This window comes from Aythya ferina (genome assembly GCF_964211825.1).
Source record: "Aythya ferina genome assembly, chromosome: 1".
Taxonomy (NCBI): domain Eukaryota; kingdom Metazoa; phylum Chordata; class Aves; order Anseriformes; family Anatidae; genus Aythya; species Aythya ferina.
Window position 1 is genome coordinate 195765111 of NC_140296.1, and position 22792 is coordinate 195787902.

Consider the following 22792-nt stretch of genomic DNA (forward strand, 5'->3'; position numbering starts at 1 on the left):
CTGAATGAGATTCTTTCAGTTTCTGTGTTTCTCTGTCACAGTTTACTGTACAATTCAATTAACAATCATGTGAAATTGTGTTCACCTGCCAGGTGCAGACGGTGGACGTGTTGAGCTCATTCAAAACCCACTTTTATTTTAAAACATTGCTGGAGTAGGAGATAGTGCCAGGCTTTTTCAAGAAGTGTGTTGATAAGAGCACTTCACTGGAAAATGGAGGTGTGAATTTTGGTTTCCTTCCAAGTCTAAGGAGAGTGAAACCTATGTTTCCTTATTCTTCTGAATGCTGTTCTAACTTAGAGGTTGTAGTCTTTATTAGGAAGAGTCCTTTTCTGCCCAGTGCTTCGTGCAGAAGCCAGATGGTAGTGGCTAAGAACCATAATTTTACCAGCTCCGTGTCCAAACAGTAGAGTACACAGAAGAATGGAGATAGTAGTCTCCAGTTAAAACAGTGAAGTCATACCAACATTATAAACTGGGTACAATGTGATTGGAGTATTGAAATGTAATTTTAAAATCGTCTATGGTTGGAGGTAAAATGGCTTGCAATAACAGAACTGGGAGTAAAAGAGACAACTGTCTGGATTACTTACAGATTCTGTTCAATTAAATGTAATTTTGAATTCCCATTCACTTCAGAATCTACCAGTGATGTACAGTACGAGACTGACTGCAAGTAGGCTGCTAAGTCTTGTTTAAGTATTGTCTGCATTTTTGATGCATTAAATATTTCTTTAAGCATTTTGAAAGAGGATTTCTCAGCTGTATGCTGATTCAGTTACTGATCCTTATTAAATCCGGTAGACTCTTAGCAAAACCATTATATGCCTTCTAAAGCTCTTAAAGACATTAACAAGGATTCCTTCTAATATGCTTTAGTGCCTCAGTGTTTGCTAGCAAACGATGTCATTTTATTTCCTAGATGAGAAGTTACTTAGATTATTTTCTGTCTGCTGTTCTGAATTGTAGGGCCTTTTGGTGTTAGAATAGATTTAACCTTGACAAAATACTTGTTTGAGGCTAACAAACTGATATTTATATAGGTATCTTTATTTCTCACTTCTGGTCTTGCTGGTTGTGACTGCTTGTTCAAATGGGTTGAAATTTGATGAACTGCAAAGCTTTCTCAGCTTTATTTGAGACCAGTTGTTTAATTCAAAATCCATTTTAAAAAATAGATTTTTCTTTCAGTAGTGTTAACCAAAAATAATATTCTGCTTGTAGGGAGCTTTGTGTGAAAAATACATGTGCATGCAATCTTTATTTCTTCTGATTCAAATACAAATAAGAGTTCTGAATGTGTTTTTGTAAAAGATCAGTGTGGATAGCTAGACCTTTTCATTTAATATTCCATTCTGTGTTGCTTGTAAGTCCCTACAACTTTTTGGTAGAGGTAGAGACCTTTTGGTAGTGAATTTCAGTTGACAATCTATGTGTTTATTATCCTCATCTTTATGGATCTCATAGTCCTCAAGCTGTACAAGATGAAAACCTCTCTAGACATGAGTGAAGACTAAAAATTTGTGTGAACTAAGATTTATTACGCTACTTTTAAAATAGTGGGCTGACCTTTAGTATAACTGCATTTGCCCTTCTATAAACTTTGACAATACCCATTTGTCTCATTTGCAAATGATGCCTTGGTGTCAAAAGACAAATAGAGCTTTAAAAAAACAACAAACAGTTCATATTTACACAAGAGATCTCCTTCTGTTTTGTTATGAATGTAACCACCTTGCTTTCTGATTTTTCCCAACTGTTTGTATCATTACACAGTAATCTGAGGTAGCAGGGACAATTGGAACTGTCACAACTGTAGGTATTACAATAGTCTTGTTCTGAATCGCAAGTGGAGCATGAGATGTGAATTCCATGTTCTTTTGTTACATGTCTCCACCAGCATAACTGGCATAATGTATACCTATGTAGCAGTTGTAACTTCTTTGTAAAGTTTCTTTGGTTGTGACTAATGATTGTCTGCTTAATAGCAGACATTCTGTCTGGTATCTCAGTCACTGAACTTTCCATCTTTGCACAACGTGTTTGTAGCTGAACTGTATTTACTGTTTATAGTGAACTGTAAAAGACCATGAAGGCCAACCACACTGTCAAGAAAAAAGGGCAGGGTGGACTTCTACATGTTTAATGATATTAGGCATGTTGTACTCTGATGGCTGAATTTGATGGTAGCCATCTTGATTAAAGTAAACCAAAGAGGGTGGTTATTTCTGTTGGAGCACTTGGCATGTAGTAGGGTCATACAATACCCACTCAAACTCACACTCTAGAATATCTTTAATCACATCCTTTCATAACATGACTTCAAACTATATAGTGATTATTGTTTCTGAGCGTACCAATATGTACCCTCCAAAGATAACCACTTTTACTTACACTTTTTAACTAACAAACAAATTAAAGTCCTTAATTTTGAAGAGTAGGTCGGTTATTTGCTATTCCATTAAAAACACCAAATGTCTGGGCTTTGAATTTTTAGGAGATTGCCATTTCTTTTAGAAGATAGTAGCATAGCTTTGCATTTAAGTAGTTAAATGATAGCCTTATCAAGCTGCTCTTGGCATTGCCATGTTAAATAAACTTGGCGCCGCAAGTCTTTTACCTGTTGGCGGTGTGGCATTTAGCGATCATGTATGCTCTTTGACAACTGTAGTTTTCATCTCTAAGAATTTATCCATTCCCTTGATTTTTGGCATAATCAAGTAAGAGGCTTATTTCAAAACCTTTGAATCTCAGCTTGTCATGGTTCTGATGGTTTGGACATTTCTTGCCATTTGTGTGAAGCTATGCATATGAATTAACATATTAATTGAAGAAAATACTTCAGATTTTAAATTATGATGACACTGTTGCTCATCTAAGGCAATGTTTCTGTTTTCTTTCAAGAGATTGTAGGTTTAAATAGTTATTCTGCTCTAGAAATAAACCAGCATGTTGCTACTGAAACTTTGAGAATTTTTTCAGTTCTTTCATCTGAGTCAGTGTCACAATTTTAGAATCTGTCACTCCCGTGGCTTCAACCAGTGATGTAATCTGGGATTCACACTCCATTACTGCATTGTTAAGTTACTGAAATATTTTCTTCCAGATAACACTCACACAGCTTCATTCTTAATTCATTCAAAATCTGCTGACATATTCAAATTCCAGTAGCTGCAGAAATTCCCAGACTAATGCCACTTCATAAGTAATGAGTACCCTTTAAGAGAAAACCTTTGGTTGGCTCCACAAACACAGTTGGGGGGAAAAGGAGCACAAGCTGTCAGCAGTTATAGCTGCCACAGAATTAGAAGAAAGCAAGATGGTAGTGGATAAGAAGCTGGTAACAAGGACCAGCAGGAGGGAGAGTCTTTCTCCAAAGCCTGAGATGCCCTTACAGAACTGTTTCAACACTCAAATCTCTCTATGCTAAACACACGTAGCATGGGGAATAAACAAGGGGAGCTAGAGATATATGTACATCTGCAGGGGTATGACCTCATTGACATGATGAAGATGTGGGGGGATGGCTGCCATGCCTGGAGCATTGGAATGGAAGGATACAAGCTCTAGGAAGGACAGACAGGGGAGACAAGGAGGGGGCATTGCCCTCTGTATCAGTGAGCAGCTGGAGGGCATGGCGCTCTGCCTGGGGATGGATGAGGAGCTGACAGAGAGCTGATGGGTCAGGATTAGAGGTAGGGCAGGGACGAGTGACATTATAGTGGTGATCTGCTACAAGCCACCTGATCAGGAAGACCAAGCAGATGAGGATTTCAACAGACAGACAGAAGCAACCTAATGTTCACAAGCTCTGCTCCTCAACCACCCAGTTATCTGTTGGAAGGACCTCACAGCAGGGCTAGAATGCATTAACGATAACTTTGTTCTCCAAGTGATAGAAGAGCCAGCGAGGAGATGCGCTGTGCAAGAGCTCATTCTTACCAACAAGGAGGGGCCAGTGGGGAATGTGAAGCTCAAGGGCAGTCTTGGCTGTAGTGACCATGAAATGGTGCAGTTTAGGATCCTGAGGGCATGAAGGAGGGGGCACAGCAAGCTCACTACCCTGAACTTTGTGAGAGCTGACTTTGTCCTCTTCAGCTTGGTAGAGTACCATGGGGCAAAGCACTAGAGGGAAGAGGTGCCCAAGAAAGCTGGTTAATATTCAACAATGCATCCCAACAAAGAAGTCAGGCAAAAATGCCAGGAGTCCTGCATGGATGAACAAGGAGCTCCTGGACAAACTCAAAACAGAAAAAGGAGGCCTACAGAGAGTGTAAGTAAGAACAGAGAGCATGGGAACAGAGACATTGTCTGGGCAGCCAGGGATCAGGGCAGGAAAGCCTGTTAGAATTAAAATTGGCCAGAGATGTCACGGACAAGAAAGGCGTCTATAGTTACCTCAGTGATAAAAGGAAGGCTAAGAAAATTGTGGGCCCTTTCCAAAAGGAAATAGGAGACCTGGTCACCGGGGTTATGGAGAAGGCTGAGGTACTAAATGACTTTTTTGTCTCAGTCTACTGGCAAGAGCTCCAGCCACATAGCCAGGGCCCCAGAAGGCAAAGGCAGGGACTGGGAGAACAATGAACTGCCCACTGTAGGAGAAGATAAGTTTGAGACCAGCTAAGGAACCTGAAGGTGCACAAGTCCATGGGACCTGATGAGATACATCACTAGTCCTAAGGGAACTGGTGGATGTAGTTGCTAAGCCACTATCCATCATATTTGGGAAGTCGTGGCAGTCCAGTGAAGTTTCTGCTGATTGGAGGAGGGGAAACAACCCTATTTTTAAAAAGGGGAAAAAAAAAAAAAGAAGACCTGGGGACCAACAGCCCAGTCAGTCTCACCTCTGTGCTCAGCGAGATCATGGAGCAGATCCTCCTGGAAACTATGGTAAGGCACATGGACCTGGAGGTGTTGGCTCATGAGAAGCTCAACATGAGTCAGCAATGTGTGCTTGCAGCCCAGAAAGCCAGCCACATCCTGAGCTGCATCAACAGAAGTGTGGCCAGCAGGGTGAGGGAAGTGATTGTCCTCCTCTGCTGTGCTCTCATATGACTCCTCCTGAGGCCCTGCATTCAGCTCTGGGCCCCCCAGCACATGAAGGACATGGACATATTAGAATGAGCCCAGAGGAGGGACAAGAGGATGATCAGAGGGCTGCAGCACCTCTCTTATGGAGACAGGCTGAGGAAGTTGGGGTTGTTGAGCCTGGAGAAGAGAAGGCTCCGGGGAGACCTTCCAGCGGCCTTGCAGTACCTAAGGGGGCCTACAGGAAATCTGGGGAGGGACTCTTTGTCAGGGGGTGTAATGATAGGACAAGGGGCTTTAAACTAGATTTAGATTAGGAAGAAATTCATGACGGGGAGTTGGAACTGGGTGATCTTTACGGTCCCTTCTAACGCAAACCATTCTATGATTAAGAAGCATAACTGTCAATGTGGTTTCAGAAAGGGTGAAGGGGGAAGCACAAGACAAAAATAAACTCTGTGAGGAGTGTAGAGAGACCGGAGACCAATATATTTGTGTAGAGGCTGGTGTGGGCGAATGTTTCAGTTAGTGGTCAGCCTGTCTAGTAGATATGTAGAAACAAAGTTTTCACTGTTTTTCTTGTACTAGCTGGCACGTAGGTGTTTTTGAATATAGTAACAATGATTAACAGCTCGAGTTCTAATAGAAGTCTCATTTCTGGTAACGTTTCATGAAGTGATAAATTTAAGAGGTGATATTTGCGAGCTGTCTGGCAATTCTGTGATGTTGTAAGAGGTTATTGTCCCCATAGCAGAAGCAGCAGAAATCACTGGGCATTCTGCTTGTGCCGTCCTCAGGGATAGCTGAGGAGCAGGCACCATTCACCTTGTATCTGCTACTGTAAAGTGGTAATATCTGGTGGAAGACCGGGTAGGAGAGTTGTGGGGAAAGGGTGTTACGGTGGATTAATCCAACAATTTAATTATTTAGTATAAACTTTGCCTGTCTATTTAAGCTGGTCTGGTGCAAGTCTTCTTCTTTACAGTCTGAAGAGCTAACAAGCACGCATTGAAAGTTTTACATTAATTACTCTTGTCCAGACTTGAGCTCTTCTCTGGAAACATACAAGACTATTCTACTTGTTTGTAGGTTCTGTACTTTTTCAGATTGATTTGATAGTTCAAAGCCAGCCTTGTTCTACTCATCAGTTTTTATCTAACTCTACCAAGTATTTCTTTCACTCAAATTTAATCCACATTTATTTTTGTGTTACGTTGCCAGGAATATCTTTGTACTATTAGAAATGGTTGCACTTAACAGTTGGTTTCTTCTAAATAGGGATACTATGTACTTGAAATAGTTTGGACTGCTATTTATTTTGGTATATGAGTAGCTTCTTCAGTAAGCAATTATCAAGTCCTTCACAAGTTGGAAATGTTACTGTCAAGATCTTAGAGCTTAAAACCATCAGTTTCTATGCTTGAGTTCATAAAACATTTGTTTGTGAAATCTGTAGTTCTGGAATACTTATTATGTGGGCAGTGTGGGGGATAATAAATCATGAGATACTGAGAGTAGTTTAAAGTAACATTTTTTGCCGACCTGTTATTTATAGTCAAATTACAAAAATACTTTTTAAAATTATTTTTTTAATACAGACATGCTCCATTTAGAAAGTAAATGAGTATTAAACCTGCTTATAATGATGTTTGCTAAAGTTTCATGTAGTTGTCTTAATATTTTGTGTAAGTCTACTGTGTAATTGGCCTGATAGAAGCTTGGAGAGCCAAACATTTGTTTAGCTGTTTCTTAGATTTGAGTGTTGGTAGCCCTACTCAGTTTATTCAGAATGCTATTTATACAGTTGGTTTGTTAATTTTATTTTTTTTTTAAGCTATTTCCACACAAAGAAGCCTCATTTTGTTTTCCTCTCCCTTCTGTTTCCAAAGCTGAAAGTTGGCTTCAAAAGAAAAATGACAATTTAGTGTCTATATAGTAGGGTTTATGCAGGAAACATGGTTCTGTTTCCTGTGTTCAGTTGTGCTGATGAAGGTGGACATACTTTTTTTCCACACTGTCAGTTTGCATAATGAAGCATAAAGATCTATCTGCCTTCTGGCAAACAGGTATAATAAGAGTACTAGACGTAGGTGATGTACTGGATTATGTCAATAAAAGCTTTGAAGACAACTCTGTTTTAAATGGGATTCTCATAGGATATGTTGCCCTCTGACTTGTCTTACTGAGGAGCTCCTATGATGTATTACAAAGGACACCAAGTACACAGGAGGGATGAAAATACTCATCAGTTCCTAAAGCCGCCTTTTGTCCTGTGGAGATGACCTGACAGTTAACTTACTTTCATTCAAAACCAAGCAAACAAAAATTCCCCACCATTCTTTCAAGTTTGGAACTGAAAGACTGCTGCTTTTCTAGTCAGAGCAGCACTGCCATCTCCTTTTATCAATCATTTTCTCTTATATTATTACTATTCTAATAATATTTTTATATTACTGTCTGAACCAATAAGGCTCTCAGTGTTAAATTTATTGGCAGTAGTGAAGCTGAAATCAAATATGCCAGTACCAGAAGTGATAAATAGTATCCTTTACTAGATGATTGAGGAACGTACATTCAAGTCTGTCTAAATTTGGATAGGGTTTCATAGTGACAGTATGGCCATCTCTGACATTTTATGTGCAGCTGTCACATGAAATATTTAATTCTGCTTGCTCCCGTGTAATACTTCCTACAACAGTTCTCATTTTGCTGTACAGAACACACTGAGATAAAGGAAATGATATTTTATATCAGTGCAGCTCTGCGTCTATCTGAAAGCCTGGCTGAGCTCTGCTTTCTGGAATGCAAAAATAGCAAATCTCCTTTCAGTATGGGACAGTGAATAAAATATGTCATTTTCTGACATATTTTATAAAAGTTGTTAGTCAAACTGCAGGCAATTTAGCATGAAGCTTTAAAAAAACAAACAAACAAAAAAACCTCCATTTGTTTTCTTCACGTGATCTGAATAAAGATATTAAACCAAAGCAAAATAAAGATCAGTTTTATTCATGAAATTAAACCATTGACACCTATTTGTGCTGAGGCACACAATTATTTATAGATGAAGTATTTAGTTTATAAATGCTTCAGGTGTCACAGTAATGAATAACTTCCATAATTGTATTTTTGCAAGTGTAATGTTGGTTAAGAGGCCTTGTCTTCTAGTTGGTAGCCATTACAAGTGTTGATGTTGTCATGATGCCCCCTGGTTCTTGGAAGGTATGCATCGATTTTGCCTTCTACAGTAAAACTATTGTTCCTGAATCTGTCTTGTTGTCAAAATGTGTGGTATTTATCAGGAACTTGTTGAGGTTAGTGTTCATCTTTATATTTCTGTAAAGTGCTGTTTTCTGTTTACATTAATATCCTGGTACTGAACTTCTGTGACTGTTCAGAATCTGAGAACTGTTGCTACTCTATGAAGTATGTTTGTCAAAAGCAAGCCTTTTACATGGACATCAGAAGTTTGTGTAGTGATAGGGCAATGGGGAATGGTTTTAAACTAAAAGAGGGAATATTTAGATTAGATATAAGGAGGAAATTCTTTACGATGAGAGTGGTGAGTCATTGGACCAGGTTGCCCAGAGAAGCTGTGGATGCCCCATCCCTTGAAGTGTTCAGTGTCAGGTTGGATAGGGCATTGGGCAACCTGGTCTGGTGGGAGGTGTCCCTGCCCATGGCAGAAAGGTTGGACTAGATGTTTTTTAAAGTTCCTTTCCAACCCAAACCATTCTATGATTCTGTAACCTCAGCCTAGTGGCAGGGTCAGAGTGAGGAAGCCTTGATGCTGTGCATGCACTTTTCAGCAATAGTTAAAATGCTGGTGTGCTAGAAACACTGTTTTAACCGCAAATCTAAAATACAGCACTATCTGGGCTGCTATGTCTCTATTCCAGACAGACCCAGTACAGCAGCTCAGAATGTGGCTTACTTTCATTTCATCAAGAGCTCACTGCTGACTGTTCAGGTCATTGATCCAGCAGTCATTTTGTGTAAGGCAGTTCCCTAACCCATTAATCTAATGCCTATATTATTGCATGGGTTATTCTGTGCCATGTGCAGGACTTTGTTTCAGTTCAGCTTTATTTCAGTTTCTCGAGGTTCCTGTCTGCTCTAGTTTGTTGAGGACCCTCTGAATAACACTTTTGTTCTCCCAACACTTTGACTACTTCCTGATATCTAAGCCTGATGTCTGCAGACTTAATGCAGGAGCATTCCATCCTGGTTTTAAGGTCATTGATGAACATTTTAAATAGTATTAACCCAATATCAGCACCCAAAGATTCTCTTTTGTAACTGATTAGATTTTAAATTTTAGATTTTAAGTGATTGATCACTAGCCTTTAAGTTTGGCTGTCTATACAGGTTTTCAGACACCTTGACATCAATATTTATGCAATTTATTTCAAGGATACTATGGTAGATGGCATTGGAATCCCTACTGGAGACAAAGTAAATAACATCCTTTGGTGTTCTACTTCCACAGAACCAGCTGTTTCCTAATAAAAAAAGTTATCAAGGTAGTTGCTCGCAGTTTGCCTTTGATAAATCTTTCCTAGTGTTTCCCAGACAACTTAATGTCCTCTGCAGACCTGGAAGTGACTTATGGGAATATTTGCTCTATCATTAGTCTGAGGAACAAGGTGAGGCTGACTGGCTTTATAGTTTCTCAGATTTCCCTTTTATCCTTTTTCTTTTTTTTTTTTTTCTTGCCTTTACTAGTGATTTCCTTTGGTCACAGTGAACTTTAAAGGTGTTAGAAATTCCTTTGGTCATATTGAAATTGGACAATTGGTGATCTGTTTGCATTACAAAAACTTTTCAGAGTTGAGTGTTAAAATGTTAAAATGTCTTGATTTTGAAGCTTCCAGCTGGAAGCACATTTTGAACTACCGAAGTTCTTTACATTGGTTAGGTACTTGAAACGTAGAAACTTACTTTAAATGCCTTGTCAAAGATGAGTAGAAGTCTAATTAATGAATTTTCTCACATTTATTTTGCAGGAGCTGGTGAATCAGGGAAAAGCACAATCGTCAAACAAATGAAGTAAGTACGGTAAAATGTATTTATAGAGAAATGTTTTTTTGTTTGTTTTTTACTTGAATAGAGAATTTATTTATTTTCTTTACGTAGGATTATCCATGAAGCTGGTTATTCAGAAGAAGAATGTAAACAGTACAAAGCTGTTGTCTACAGTAACACCATTCAGTCCATTATTGCTATCATTAGAGCAATGGGGAGGTTGAAGATAGACTTTGGTGATCCAACCAGGGCTGTGAGTATTGAAGTACACATGCACATATAAAGTTCATAAAATTCATTTTCATTTTTTGTCCATTGTTATTTCCTGGAAAAAAATCTCTTCTATCTAAAAATCTTTGTAGGTTAGATGGTTTGATAAAGATGAATGTCATTTAGTTTTCTATCACTGCACAATGCTCTACAGAGCAATCAGCTCTTCATTGATTCAGAACACCTATTTGGTTTAGATACAATTCTCCAAAGTGTATCTAAATTTGGAGAACTAAACACCTGAGTCTTAGGGCTTTTTTGAAAAAACAACAAGCTGTGTAGTGATACTTATTAGTAGGCAGGTAGGCATCTATCTGTTCTCTGCACTTCTCTATCGACTTGTAGGCACAGTAGTGCCTAAAATATTCCCACCTCTGGACTGGATCCCATTACATACTGATTTCCAGTGTGGATAACTTTATTGTACTCTAAGTCACAGGCTGGATACCTGCTGCTGCTATCCATTCTTTTCATCATACCACATGGATTAGGGATTTTTCCCAAGAAATCAGAGATCTTTTCTAGGCTTTCCTGTACATTTTGAATCCGATTTCATCCACTTATTAGATACAGTCTTCAGAACTGATCCTTTTTGCTTATTATCTTCTCAAATCCTAACCCTGTACTCTTACCTGTGGTGAATCTGTTTGTGTCCCTGTCTGGTCAGGCGGATAGATGCTTGAAATCTCTCTATAAAATGCTTCCTTAATCGTTTTTGCTTGTGCACTGTTTGGAGGAGTCCACTCTGTGCTGCAGTGCTGATATATATCACCAAAGTTCCTAGTCTGAACAGCACTGTAATTTAATTCAGGATTTGTGGCTTTATTTTCCTTGCATAGACATTAGTGAGAGGGGGTGCCAACTAGTATAGATATCAGCTATCTTGCAGGAAGGTTGGAGGAAGAAATTTCATTCTTCATGTATTGAAATAAATATGTAAGGTAGTTGGAAGGATATCCTGTCATAATTAGGTTCTTTTCATTGTGTTAAGATTGAATTACAGTTGGGGGGGGAGTCTTGAAGAATAAGAAATAGTATGCAAATGTTTCATTCTTGATAAAGACTTCTGTTCAAAATCTTATTGACGGCTTAAAAAAGTGTGACCTCAATAACCTTGTTTGATGCATTGGGTATGCGTCACAAAGACAAACGTTACGTGAAGTGGGTATTGAAGTTGTAAGTGAAATCTTAAGTCGGTTTGGTAGTCACATGTAAATTATTAGACAATTTTCCTTTAAGTCTTTCATCATTTTTAGTTTATATACATATGTTAATTCCATCTGAAACCTGCTTAACTGTAAATGTAACTAGTAAAAGCTTTGTGTTGTTTTGTTATTCCTCTTTAGCATTGTTCTCATGTTTTGTGTTGTATCTTGAGACCAAAGTTTGCCAGGGCAGGAGTGGTATCTTACTGCATGTTAGTTCAGCATTTGTTTGATGAAGTCCTGCCTAGAGTCTGGCAGTTAACGTTTGGAAAAGACAGGTGGTAGATGCCTGTTACTAAATACATGTGAAAAGAAAAGAGAGTGAGGAGTGAATTTAGGTGTGATCAGCTAAAGTAACTAGCAAGATTTTGAAAGTTGTTCTATGTATGGTATCAACTTGAAATAATCTGTCAACTTCAGAGAACAATATAAGTGATAATGGAAACTTTTGTCGAGGATGGTTGTGAAATAACTGCCTATCCCCTAGCACCTAGGCAGGTTTTGGTGATCTGTGGTCTCTTTAGAGAGCAACACTGCTGTTGAAAGTCAGTATTAGACTTGAATGGAAGCAGCCTTGTTGCAGTGTGATTAAAGGAAATTATCTAACATTGGCTAATAATGAAAACAGGAGTCAGCTGTTATATCCTTAGTGATATGGTTTAGTGGAGGACTTGTTAGTGTTAGGTCAGAGGTTGGACTCAATGATTTTGAAGTCTCTTCCAACCTAGAAATTCTGTGATTCGGTCCTATATCATTTATGGTATCTAGTACTTGCCATGATTAAAAAAGGTATATGGGGGTAACAAATAACACTTCTTATTTTAATAGTTGGGCTTTTAAAAATAGAAACTAATTCTCTTCTTGCTCCCTCTTCCACCCTTGCAATAAAAAAAAAAAAAAAAAAGCCCCACAATATTAGAGAATATAGAGAGAGAACTTACAGAGTTATCTGAAACAGAGTAAGTTTTGCATGTAAAGTCAGACCATGGTAGGTGTGAAATGACATTTTAATAGTTCATGACAGGACTGGCTGACGATTTCCAGTTTCTGTCATGTATTGTAATATATTGGCTCATCCTTCAAGACCTGTGGTTTCTATCAGTTGTAGATCCTTGACATTTTCATCCACAAACAACATTCAAAACCAGAATTGTTATTCAAGTTTCTTTTATGCGGGCATATTGTTCAAGCTACAGTCAGTGAGATCTGACTATCCTACTCTTTGATCTTTAATGCTCTTTCTTTTTATGCAACTATTATTGCAATCCACTGAACTCTTATTAGTAATTTTTCTTGTGGATGTACAAATAATCAGCATTCTGATCATTTTTTTTGACAAATGTCCATTTTTAGAATTGTAGCTTTCACAAGACCTATGTCTTAGTTACCTGTTGTTTATATGTATAACTACTTGTTTATACACACAGATAGGTGTAAATGTCTTCAAGTCTACCTTGAGTTGACTTTTTGTTTCCAGGCTGTGAATATCAGTGTTACTCAATTTATCTGCAAACAATTTCCCTGTTAGTTGTCATAAAACCATTGACTATTTAAGCCTACAGCAGGCAATCTCTTTAGAATAACCATTACTTTCCATGTTTATCCTGAAAATGTTATTCCTCACAGCTTATTGTTTGAACAGCAAAGGTGATAGAAACTGTTTTTTTTTTTCTACAGATTTGCATCAGTATCTATACTTGCTATTCTGTGAGAATAACTTTACATGTTGCATTTTTAATTCTCTTTTTTGAAATTCAGTTCCCAGCTAATTTACCTAAACCCCTCTCTTTTCACCTTTGTTCTTTTTCCCTTTTCATCTGTTCTTTCTTTTATTTATTGGACAAACAGTACATGCTGTGGGTAGTAGTTACAGGCCACAAGTATGCTGATTTTGCTGGCTGGCACACCTTGGCAATAGATCACATACAAACTAACTACAGTCAGGCAGCTACTCACATGATATTTTTAATGTGGATATGTTTTTCCTCTACCCAGCTGCTGCATTTTTTTTTCTCCAGTATCTTACAGATCTAACATTTTTAGTCTCTTTTCTCAGTCAGAATTGGATAAGTTAGACAACTATTCAAATTCTGTTAAAGGAGACTGCTGGATTGATGTCCTGTACTACAATAGCCTCATTTTCAGAGGCAGTCATTATATGAATGCACCAATTGCTGTTTTTCTTAAAAACAAACCAAAATATGTGACCAAAAAACAAAAAACCCACTTGATTTCTTGACATGGAGTTACCAAGAAACCTTGGTCTATGTAGAATAGTTAAGTTGATGGATATGTGTAACTGATTTATCTGGAAAAGTTTTAAGTATATTTCCCTTTACTAATGAATATTTGTCAATTCCAAACAAATCTTTTGAATGTTACACAATTAATGTGTATTCTGCAGTCAACATACATCTGCATATCCAAAGGTTCTAATATGCATTGTAACTGTTCTATTCAGTTTCTGGCATATGCTAAGCACATAAGGTCAATGTTAGACTTTAACATATGTTACTACTTCCATTTATAGAAGTTCATTTCAAGTGACAAACTGATGAGAATTTTTGTCATCTTATGTGAAACTGAGTTGCCTTGTCTTTTTATGTTGTTGAAAAAAGGTGGGAAGTCATAGTCTGTGTAGAAAACTAATCGTTTTCTTTCATTTTTTGTTTGGTTACATTAATGTATACTAGGTTAAGTAACCTACTCCTTTACTGAATGTAATTATTAATCCTGAGTGACAGGATAAGGATATAGCCTTTGTTATATTTCTTAATGTTTGTTCTTTCCATTTTTTGTTTGCACACTAAAGGATGATGCTCGTCAACTCTTTGTGTTAGCTGGAGCAGCAGAAGAAGGATTTATGACTGCAGAGCTTGCTGGCGTTATCAAAAGACTGTGGAAAGACAGTGGAGTACAAGCTTGTTTCAACAGATCTAGAGAATACCAGCTTAATGACTCTGCTGCCTAGTAAGTACTATGACAAACAGTACTTCTGTTTTCAAGTAGTAGCTAAAGGAATAAAAGGAAAGGCTAACATTTGAGCAGTTCTGTTCCCATACAAATAGAAAATTTAGAAGTACCTAGACGAAGATTTTGTCTGCTTTGGGTCAGAATGGTGCACATAACTTTTGTGAGTGGAGAGGAAGAGGTGTGGTATAACTGAATTTAAATAATTTGGAGGATGACTTACCTCCTCTGTTCAGTGTTTTTTTTTTTGTTTGTTTGTTTGTTTTTTTAAGAAAAATTCTTCCCCAATTTCATAAGAAAGTTGGTCTTTTAATCATATTATTTTATCCTGAAAATTGCAAACTTCTGGTTACAGTAAAGAGAGAACTTGATATATTTTCTATCACTATGAAAAAAGCACAAGTAAGATTTGTATTGTTATGAGAAACTTCACGCTTCTTGGTATGCAGCACAATATTAATATTAATTATCAGTGACTGGAGTTTAATATTGTAAAAAAATGTGTAATTAGAAATTCTCAATACAAAGTTATATTGATCATATATTTAGCATTGTCTAAAAATATTTATTAATTCTGGCCAACATACTGGGTTGACCTTCTCACACCTGTTATCAGTTCCAGAGTAATTAGTTTCTGCTTTATAGTTCAAAGAAAATTGTAGTTCACTAAGAGGTTACAAAAATTAAGGTTGTCTTCTAGTTAATACAAATAAAATTGGTAAATGTGGAACAAACGTGGAAATTGGTAAATGTGGAAATTTACATCCTGGAATTTGATGATAATTCTTTCTATTGGGGTCAGTTGTGTATGTTTTCTTCTAGGATGAAAGTGTATCTAAAACTTCAAAAAAAAAAAAAAATTAGCAGGAAAATAATCTGTGTCTTATCGTTTCTGTCTTACCTCAGAGAGTTCATATAAAAGTCAGGTACAATGTAATGAATAGACCTAAGACTTCTGTGATTGTTTGCAATTATCTAGCTACTATTTTAGGAATAACTGAAAGCAGTGTTTATTTTTATCTTCAGTTACTTGAATGACTTGGACAGAATAGCACAAACCAGCTACATTCCAACCCAACAGGATGTTCTCAGGACTAGAGTGAAAACTACAGGAATAGTGGAAACTCACTTTACTTTCAAAGATCTTCACTTTAAGTATGTAAATTATATTGCATGTTTATCTGTCTGTTATGGCTTCTGTAAAGTTCTTGTAGGTACACTTTCAGTAATGCAATTTAGCAAATTTTGTATAGCCACAATTTTGATTATTTTTCTTTTAGCTGAAAAGCTTCTTCATGCTTGGCTCAATTTTCTGAAGGCAACTGGGAGTCATCTGAAATCCTATCATAACTCATAATAAATATGGAGATACTAAGTAATAAATGCTTTGTTTATATTGGAAGCTTTTTGTAAAGACACTTTCTATGTAAATCAAATCTCATAATACTCAATATTGTATTGCATTAATATGTAGCTGTGCTATCAGATTTTTCCATTTAAATTCTGTTGTAGAACTGGAGGCTTGTAAACACTTGTTGCTCTTGTTAAAGAAACAACAACTCAATTTTCATGGAGAACTGAATTCAAAACTGATTGGTAGTTTTTTAAGGTAGTACTTTATTTAGTGATGAGGGACTGTGATTTATGTTCCCTGTGATGTGAGGTTTACAAAATAACATTAATATTCTGACCATTTTATGTCCTAAGACATCCATGATGAAAGCAAAGAATAATATAAATGTAATACTATTGTAACTACTCCTGATTAGCAAGAATGAAGAGAAATCTCAGTAAAAATTGCATTGTATGTACATTTTAGATTGTGTAGACGTAGTTGTCAGAACATCTAAAGAGTAAATTTGTTCAGAATTGTCATGGAAAATTCTGTTTTTTATGTAATTGCTTAGTAAGTGTTGTAATATTGATGTTTCAACATCACCAGTACTGTGGAAAATATATTTTGTTTCTTAATTTTAGGGGTTTAAGTGTACGCATTTTTTTCCTCCATGAAATAATAGCTCTTAAAGTGTTCTGAGGAATCCTTTTTTCTTTTTAAGTTCTTAAGGAGTAATCTTGGAAATGATTTTGAAAATGCTTATGAAAATGTTTTTGTGGAACGTATTAAATGGGCAATAAGAATGAGGATTATCGCTTGCATAACAGTATACCTAAGCAGAAGACTTTGTTAGAGGTTATAATATTTCCAACAGATTTTGGTCAGAAAGACAAACCTTTTTTTTTTTTTTTCTTTTAATGTTTCCTTCTCTACTCTCTTTCTCTCTCTCTCTCTCTATATATATATATATATATTTAATAGAAATCTAGTGACTCAGAACAATTTAAGATGTCTAAAAATGACAAGTTGCAGCTGATGGGCGTTCAATTAATCTTATGTAGTACACTAAATCAGTTGGTTTTCTATCTAAGTTTGTACCCCACACCTCCTCTTACAACCTGGGGAAAACAGAAAAGTGAGATGATCAAAGATGCTTTCAGTTTTAATAAAAGTGAGACTTTCCAGATAGTTATCTTACCTTTTTTTTTGGTAACCACCCACCCTACCTTAAAATATTTATCAAATAATAAGTCTTCTACAAGGTTGGGGCTTGGAGGGAGAAAATAAACGACTCGTATAACCTTAACAAACTCAAAAATCACAATAAATAACTGGTATTCTTTTGGCCTATGTCACACTTTTCATATTTTGTATGGGTACTGGAATCATATTCTTAGATTAAATAACCTGAAAGAAGCAGAGCATGTCAAATCTGGCAACACTAGTTACAAAAAAACAACGTGCTAATGAAATACGTTGCACAAATCCTTAAATTTGCACAATTGCTGATAAACCCTTGAGAGAGCTACCTATATAGCTAAGTAACATAGATAAGTAGGGTGATGACTGCAGAAGCATCTTTAGTGCTTTACCTTTAGTTCAGTGAATTTGTCTTAATATGGCATAGCCACCAATCTCACTGGAAATGTTTGCTTTCTTTAAGTAAATGGAATGGAAAGTCAATAAAGCATTTCTTTAATGACATCATTCTTTAGATAAGGGAGGTAGATTTGGCTGTTACAAACTTTCTTCCAGCACTGCATTGTATTTCGTGTAGTTCGTTGTAGACAAATTTATCATGAATAAGCAATACATGATTCTTTTGAGTAGCTGAACCATTGACTGCAGTATGAGTTTTAGAACCAGAGGCAAAGGATGGGCTTGCACAAAACACTCACACATTGGGAGGAGAAATACGTAAAGCATTTAAGCTTCTCATTCTTTAAAACTTTTAAATTTGTCTGCAGGTTAGGCAGCTGCTGTCAGTGTTTGTGTGCTGGGACTGTGACCTAACAGGCTATATATACAGGCTTCGAATGGGGTAGATGCACGGCTTAGGAGCTTTGAGACCACTCTGAAATGGCTAATTATTTGGAAAGATACTGCTACCTTATCTTTTTTTTTTTTTTTTTTTTTTTTTTTTTTTTTTTTTTTTTTGAAGAATTTTGTGTGCCAAATTATTCTTCTGTGCCTGTCTTTCTCTGTACTGATATAATATGTAAAAGAACCCTCATGACAAAAGCCAAACCATCAGGCTCTTACTACTTTCTGTTGAGATGTTCTGTCCAGCTGGTGCCAAAACTTCACCTAGCACTAAGTTTTAGCATGTAAAAAAAAAATCAAAGATGAGTGCGAAAAGGTGTTTTTTGTAAAGTACTGGACATTTCAGTGCACTGTTAGAAAGACAAACCCAAAACCAGGCATCATTGGTAAAATAATGCACTGGTGGAGAGTCTATTCTGAATTGAAACAAAGATTTCTGGTGAAAATCAGCATCTGCTCATATAAACTGAAAATTACACTTTCTTTTATCTTCTGAAAGTCTTCAGTCTTATGCATTTTCCCTCACTTCCCAGAATCTATCCTGGCAATGTAGTCTGCACAAGTCAAAATGATGGTTGGCATAAGGACCATGAAATACCGTAAGAGCACCAAATGCACGAGGATGTGCATGAGGATGTCATATTTTTGCAGTTCTTTGAAAGAGTTTTTTTTTCAACACGGTTCTTTATTCATGTGCAATTTTGTGCCATGTTTCCTTACACATCTCAGTTATCATCTTAGTAATAATATTTTTGCATTGAGTGGTGCCTTGTGATATGCTTAATCCAGTTGAGATCCATGCAGTTTGATATTACAGTTCTGCCATTGGTATAAAGCTTCTAATTTATCATGTTCCTTAAAAGCTAGTATCCACAGAAAATGTACAAGGAACAATTTTCTTAATTTCTTAGTTACTTTCTTATTTATATTCTGGTATGTTCTATGAACAATGAGATATGTTGTTGTTCAAGCCTACATGCCATGCTGACTACCAAAAGACCTCAGTGTGGTAGCCTTATTACTGGTATAATACTAAATGATTCAGTCCATGCTGGAATACCTTTACAGGAGTTATAATTATGCATCTTAACAGTTATTACTTTAGATTTCTTTCCCTGGTCATATGTCATTCTATAACCAAATAAGGCTTTCATAGAATCATTAAGGTTGGAAAAGCCCTCCAAGATCATTCGGTCCAACCATCCCACTACCACCAATGTCACCCATTAAACCATGTCCCCAAGCACCACATCCAACCTTTCCTTGAATACCCCCAGGGACAGGGACTCCACCTGTACCAGGCAAGCCGTCCCAGTCCCTGACTGCTTTTTCTGAGAAGAAATTTCTCCTAATTTCCAACCTGAACCTCCCCTGGCCCAACTTGAAGCCATTCCCTCTGGTCCTGTCATTAGTTACCTGCAAGAAGAGGCTGACCCCCTGCTCCTGACAACTTCCTTTCAGATGCTGGCTATTTTTCTACTTAGAGCAAACTGGATGGAGTTGTAGGAAATGGTCTGTCCTGTTCTTCCTCTTCTGTCTTCTCCCTCCCATATTAACATTTTTATACCTACTGAATTCTCTGCTTCTTCATGATAACTTAGAAGGAAGTTAAAATTACTTGAAAAAATCAACTGAGGACATTAAAAGTCGGGTCTCTTTTAAAAGGAATAATTGCATTTCATTGTAACTAGGAGGAAAAATTCAATTTTTGCATGATAGAGTATTTGTTAAGCAAGCCAGGGAAGTCATATGGTGACCTTTTCACATTGTTTTGAAACTGTAAGTAATCACAAGAATTTGAAACAAGACTTCTTGTTCTGTGACAGGAAAGAGACAGGTGAAAAAGTCAGTGCTCTGTCCTACTGAGAAGATTCATCTATGTACATTTGTTTCAGGATAGCACTGTTACCCTCTTTTTGATGAAGTTATTTATTTTATTGGTTTAGTTCATTATATCTGGCCTCCAAAATACTTGAAGTACATAATGATATGAGAAGTTCAGTCACTCTAGCTCAGAACAGTTAGGAAATGGCCAGTAAAGTACGTAGATGGCAGAGAAAAGCAAATAGTGTTATAGAGTAGTAATTTGTTGATCATCTGCTGCTAACTTCTGGAGTGTGGTCTTTTCCTTTTACTCTATTTCAGTAAAGCTGAGAACTTAAAAGCCAAACAAACAAACAAAACACCTTTATATCTTATTTTTTCCACCTAACTGCATTTCCAAAAAGTGTCTTTATTTGAGGGGAAATTATCATTATTCCTTATTATTTGATGCCTATTTTGTCTTTTAAGAAGAGAATTTTAAAATAATGTTTAGTGTCTCATAAAAAAATAAAAAACCTGTTTAAACATGGTCAGCTGAAAAAATCAAGTTGTAATAGATTTTAGTAGAGATGAGTTGAAAATCATCAGTTTTTAGAGATTCCAAGTTAAATATGAAAAACTGAGAAATATATTTTACATTTAGATTTGGATTCAGAATACTGAGATAACAACAATAATAAAGTGTTGTTTGTGTCCAACTTTCTTAGTATAACATTTTTCTCCTGAGTACTGAAACAGGCAGCTCTGCCCTTAGTTGTAAAGAATTTTATATTCTTGACCTTTTATTACTTAAGACTTTTCATTCATTTGGGAGAAAGATTGAAAAACTTTCATATAGTTTGCACTTTTTTAAGCTAACATTGTGTATTTTTTTCTATAGATTACAATTAATTTCATTAATAAAGTTATTTGTAATTGTACAATTTATTTATAAATAAGCAGTTTTATATACCTTTCAACTCACTCTCTTACGTTTTGGGAAATGTATAGTAAAACTTCGAAGTGTTTTTTAAGGTTGTTTTTATGCTGAGATGTTAAATTGAAATAAATGTTGCAGATTTTATGCTGTTTTTCAAAATTCCTTGATCAAGCTTGCACAGCTGATGATTTCAGAATTTATCACGTAACATTCAGAAAGCTGGAAATTCCAAAGTTCATTTCCTGCTTTGTACTTCTGTTTTACAGAATGTTTGATGTTGGAGGCCAAAGATCAGAGCGGAAGAAGTGGATTCATTGTTTTGAGGGTGTTACGGCAATTATTTTTTGTGTGGCGTTAAGTGATTATGACTTGGTTTTGGCTGAAGATGAGGAAATGGCAAGTACCTTGGTGTTGAAGTAGTGTAGTTGCTATATAGAAACTGAATAAATTTGAAAGGAAAGCTCAGTATCTCTTACAGTAGTACTCCTTTATAATACATAGTCTTTGTGTGAAAGGTTTTAGAGAAATGATGATAGTTTGTGCTTTCAAGTTTCAAAAATAATTCCTCATATTCTCAGGCGTACATTAAGACAAGTATTCTTTCAGTTGCATTTTTTCATATTTCAAAGGATGCAAAAATTAATGAGGATGTCAGGAGTACATATCCTAGCATTTTTAAAGGTGCTAGCAATATATAATAAGAAATGGCTTTTTCTCTTTCTACTTTCCTATGTTTTGTTTCATTTCTTCAGTCTTCATGTTTTTCTTCTTCCCAAATGTTTTACTCAGTTCTTTTTCCTTAGTTGTAGAAATCTTTCTTTTTCTTTTTCCTTTTCTATGCTTTCTCTTCTTTCGAGATGTGACTCCTCCCACATCAATGTGCACAGAGTGTATGCTTTTTATTATCTGTGTAGTTGAAAGTGATGCTAGTCTGTTGTGTGTAAATCATTAACAGAGTCCTCGTGTTCTGTAGCTTCTTGCAAAATGCTGTTGGAGGAGGAAAGAAAAGAAAAAAAAAAAAAAAAAGAAAAAAAAAACCAGCAAGTCAAATGTTGTTAAAATAGGTCATATCTGCTATCCTGCAATGTAAATGGCTGGAAGCATTGCCAAATTACTTACGTTAGATAATTTTTCTACAGAGTTATTTTATTTATTTATTTATTTTTAAATCCACCAACCTGCTCTTTTAATTCTCTACTTCTTTGGAGCTACTCCTTTCCTTATGCTGGAATCTTGACTACATGCAGAATTTAATTTTCAATTTTCAAAAGGTCTAATAAGTGTAAGGCAAATTCAGGTTGCTTGGAAACCTTTCTATAATATCCTTACTGCAAAATGTCAAACCACACTAAAAATTCCTATCAAATTAGAAAAAACTTAAGCCTGGAAATCAGAAAAGAAAAATCAAAAAGCAGTTGCTTAAACCTTCATTGTATCATGGAATCATTTATGTTGGAAAAAAAATTAAAAATTGTTAGGTTCATGAAAGTGTTCTTTGGCCTTTCTGTGTTTCTCTTGGTAAAATATGGTTCTGCATGCTGGAAATTTAGATTTAGTTTTACAACTTACCTAGTTAATTTGTGGCTAACAAAACATATGTATCCTGCTTTTACTGCTGAAGTCTGATAAAATACAGTAAGATTTTTTTGTTTGTTTGTGTTTTGTTTTCCAAATTACAGAATCGGATGCATGAAAGCATGAAGTTGTTTGACAGTATCTGCAACAATAAATGGTTCACAGACACTTCTATTATTCTCTTCCTGAACAAGAAAGATCTTTTTGAAGAAAAAATCAAGAGGAGTCCTCTCACTATTTGCTACCCTGAATATGCAGGTATTGGGAATGGGCAAATGTCAAGTAATTTCCTTATTTTTGATGCACAAATTAGGAGGAATTTAATAACTCTAGGTGTCTAAATTATTTCAGTAAAATGCAGTTTAAGTTGGTAGATTTTTTTTTTTTATGAATCACAAATAAAATAGTGCTGAAGTAAGATTAATCTTTTCAACCAGATGAAATAATGCTGGTCCACTGGTAACATTTACATTACTGCTGCAGTGCTTGTCAACCTAATCTATTTAGCCCATTTTTTATTCTGTTGTCCTCCTGTCTGTTGTACTTTTTTTTTTTTTAACTGAGCAGAAATCCCTAAGCATACATCAGAGTTTATTT

General features: G+C 36.1%; 1 protein-coding gene across 3 annotated transcripts in view; it reads left to right on the plus strand.

The window, feature by feature from the left end:
• The window catches only part of GNAI1 (G protein subunit alpha i1), a 35472-nt gene that overhangs the window by 9982 nt on the left and 2698 nt on the right, over nucleotides 1-22792 (plus strand). For all 3 annotated transcript variants that reach the window (XM_084530480.1, XM_084530478.1, XM_084530479.1), the window contains exons 2-7: nucleotides 10035-10077; nucleotides 10165-10306; nucleotides 14341-14498; nucleotides 15525-15653; nucleotides 20887-21016; nucleotides 22300-22453. In XM_084530480.1, coding sequence (XP_084386606.1) covers nucleotides 10035-10077; nucleotides 10165-10306; nucleotides 14341-14498; nucleotides 15525-15653; nucleotides 20887-21016; nucleotides 22300-22453 — 756 coding nt within the window. The remainder of the gene's footprint in view (nucleotides 1-10034; nucleotides 10078-10164; nucleotides 10307-14340; nucleotides 14499-15524; nucleotides 15654-20886; nucleotides 21017-22299; nucleotides 22454-22792) is intronic.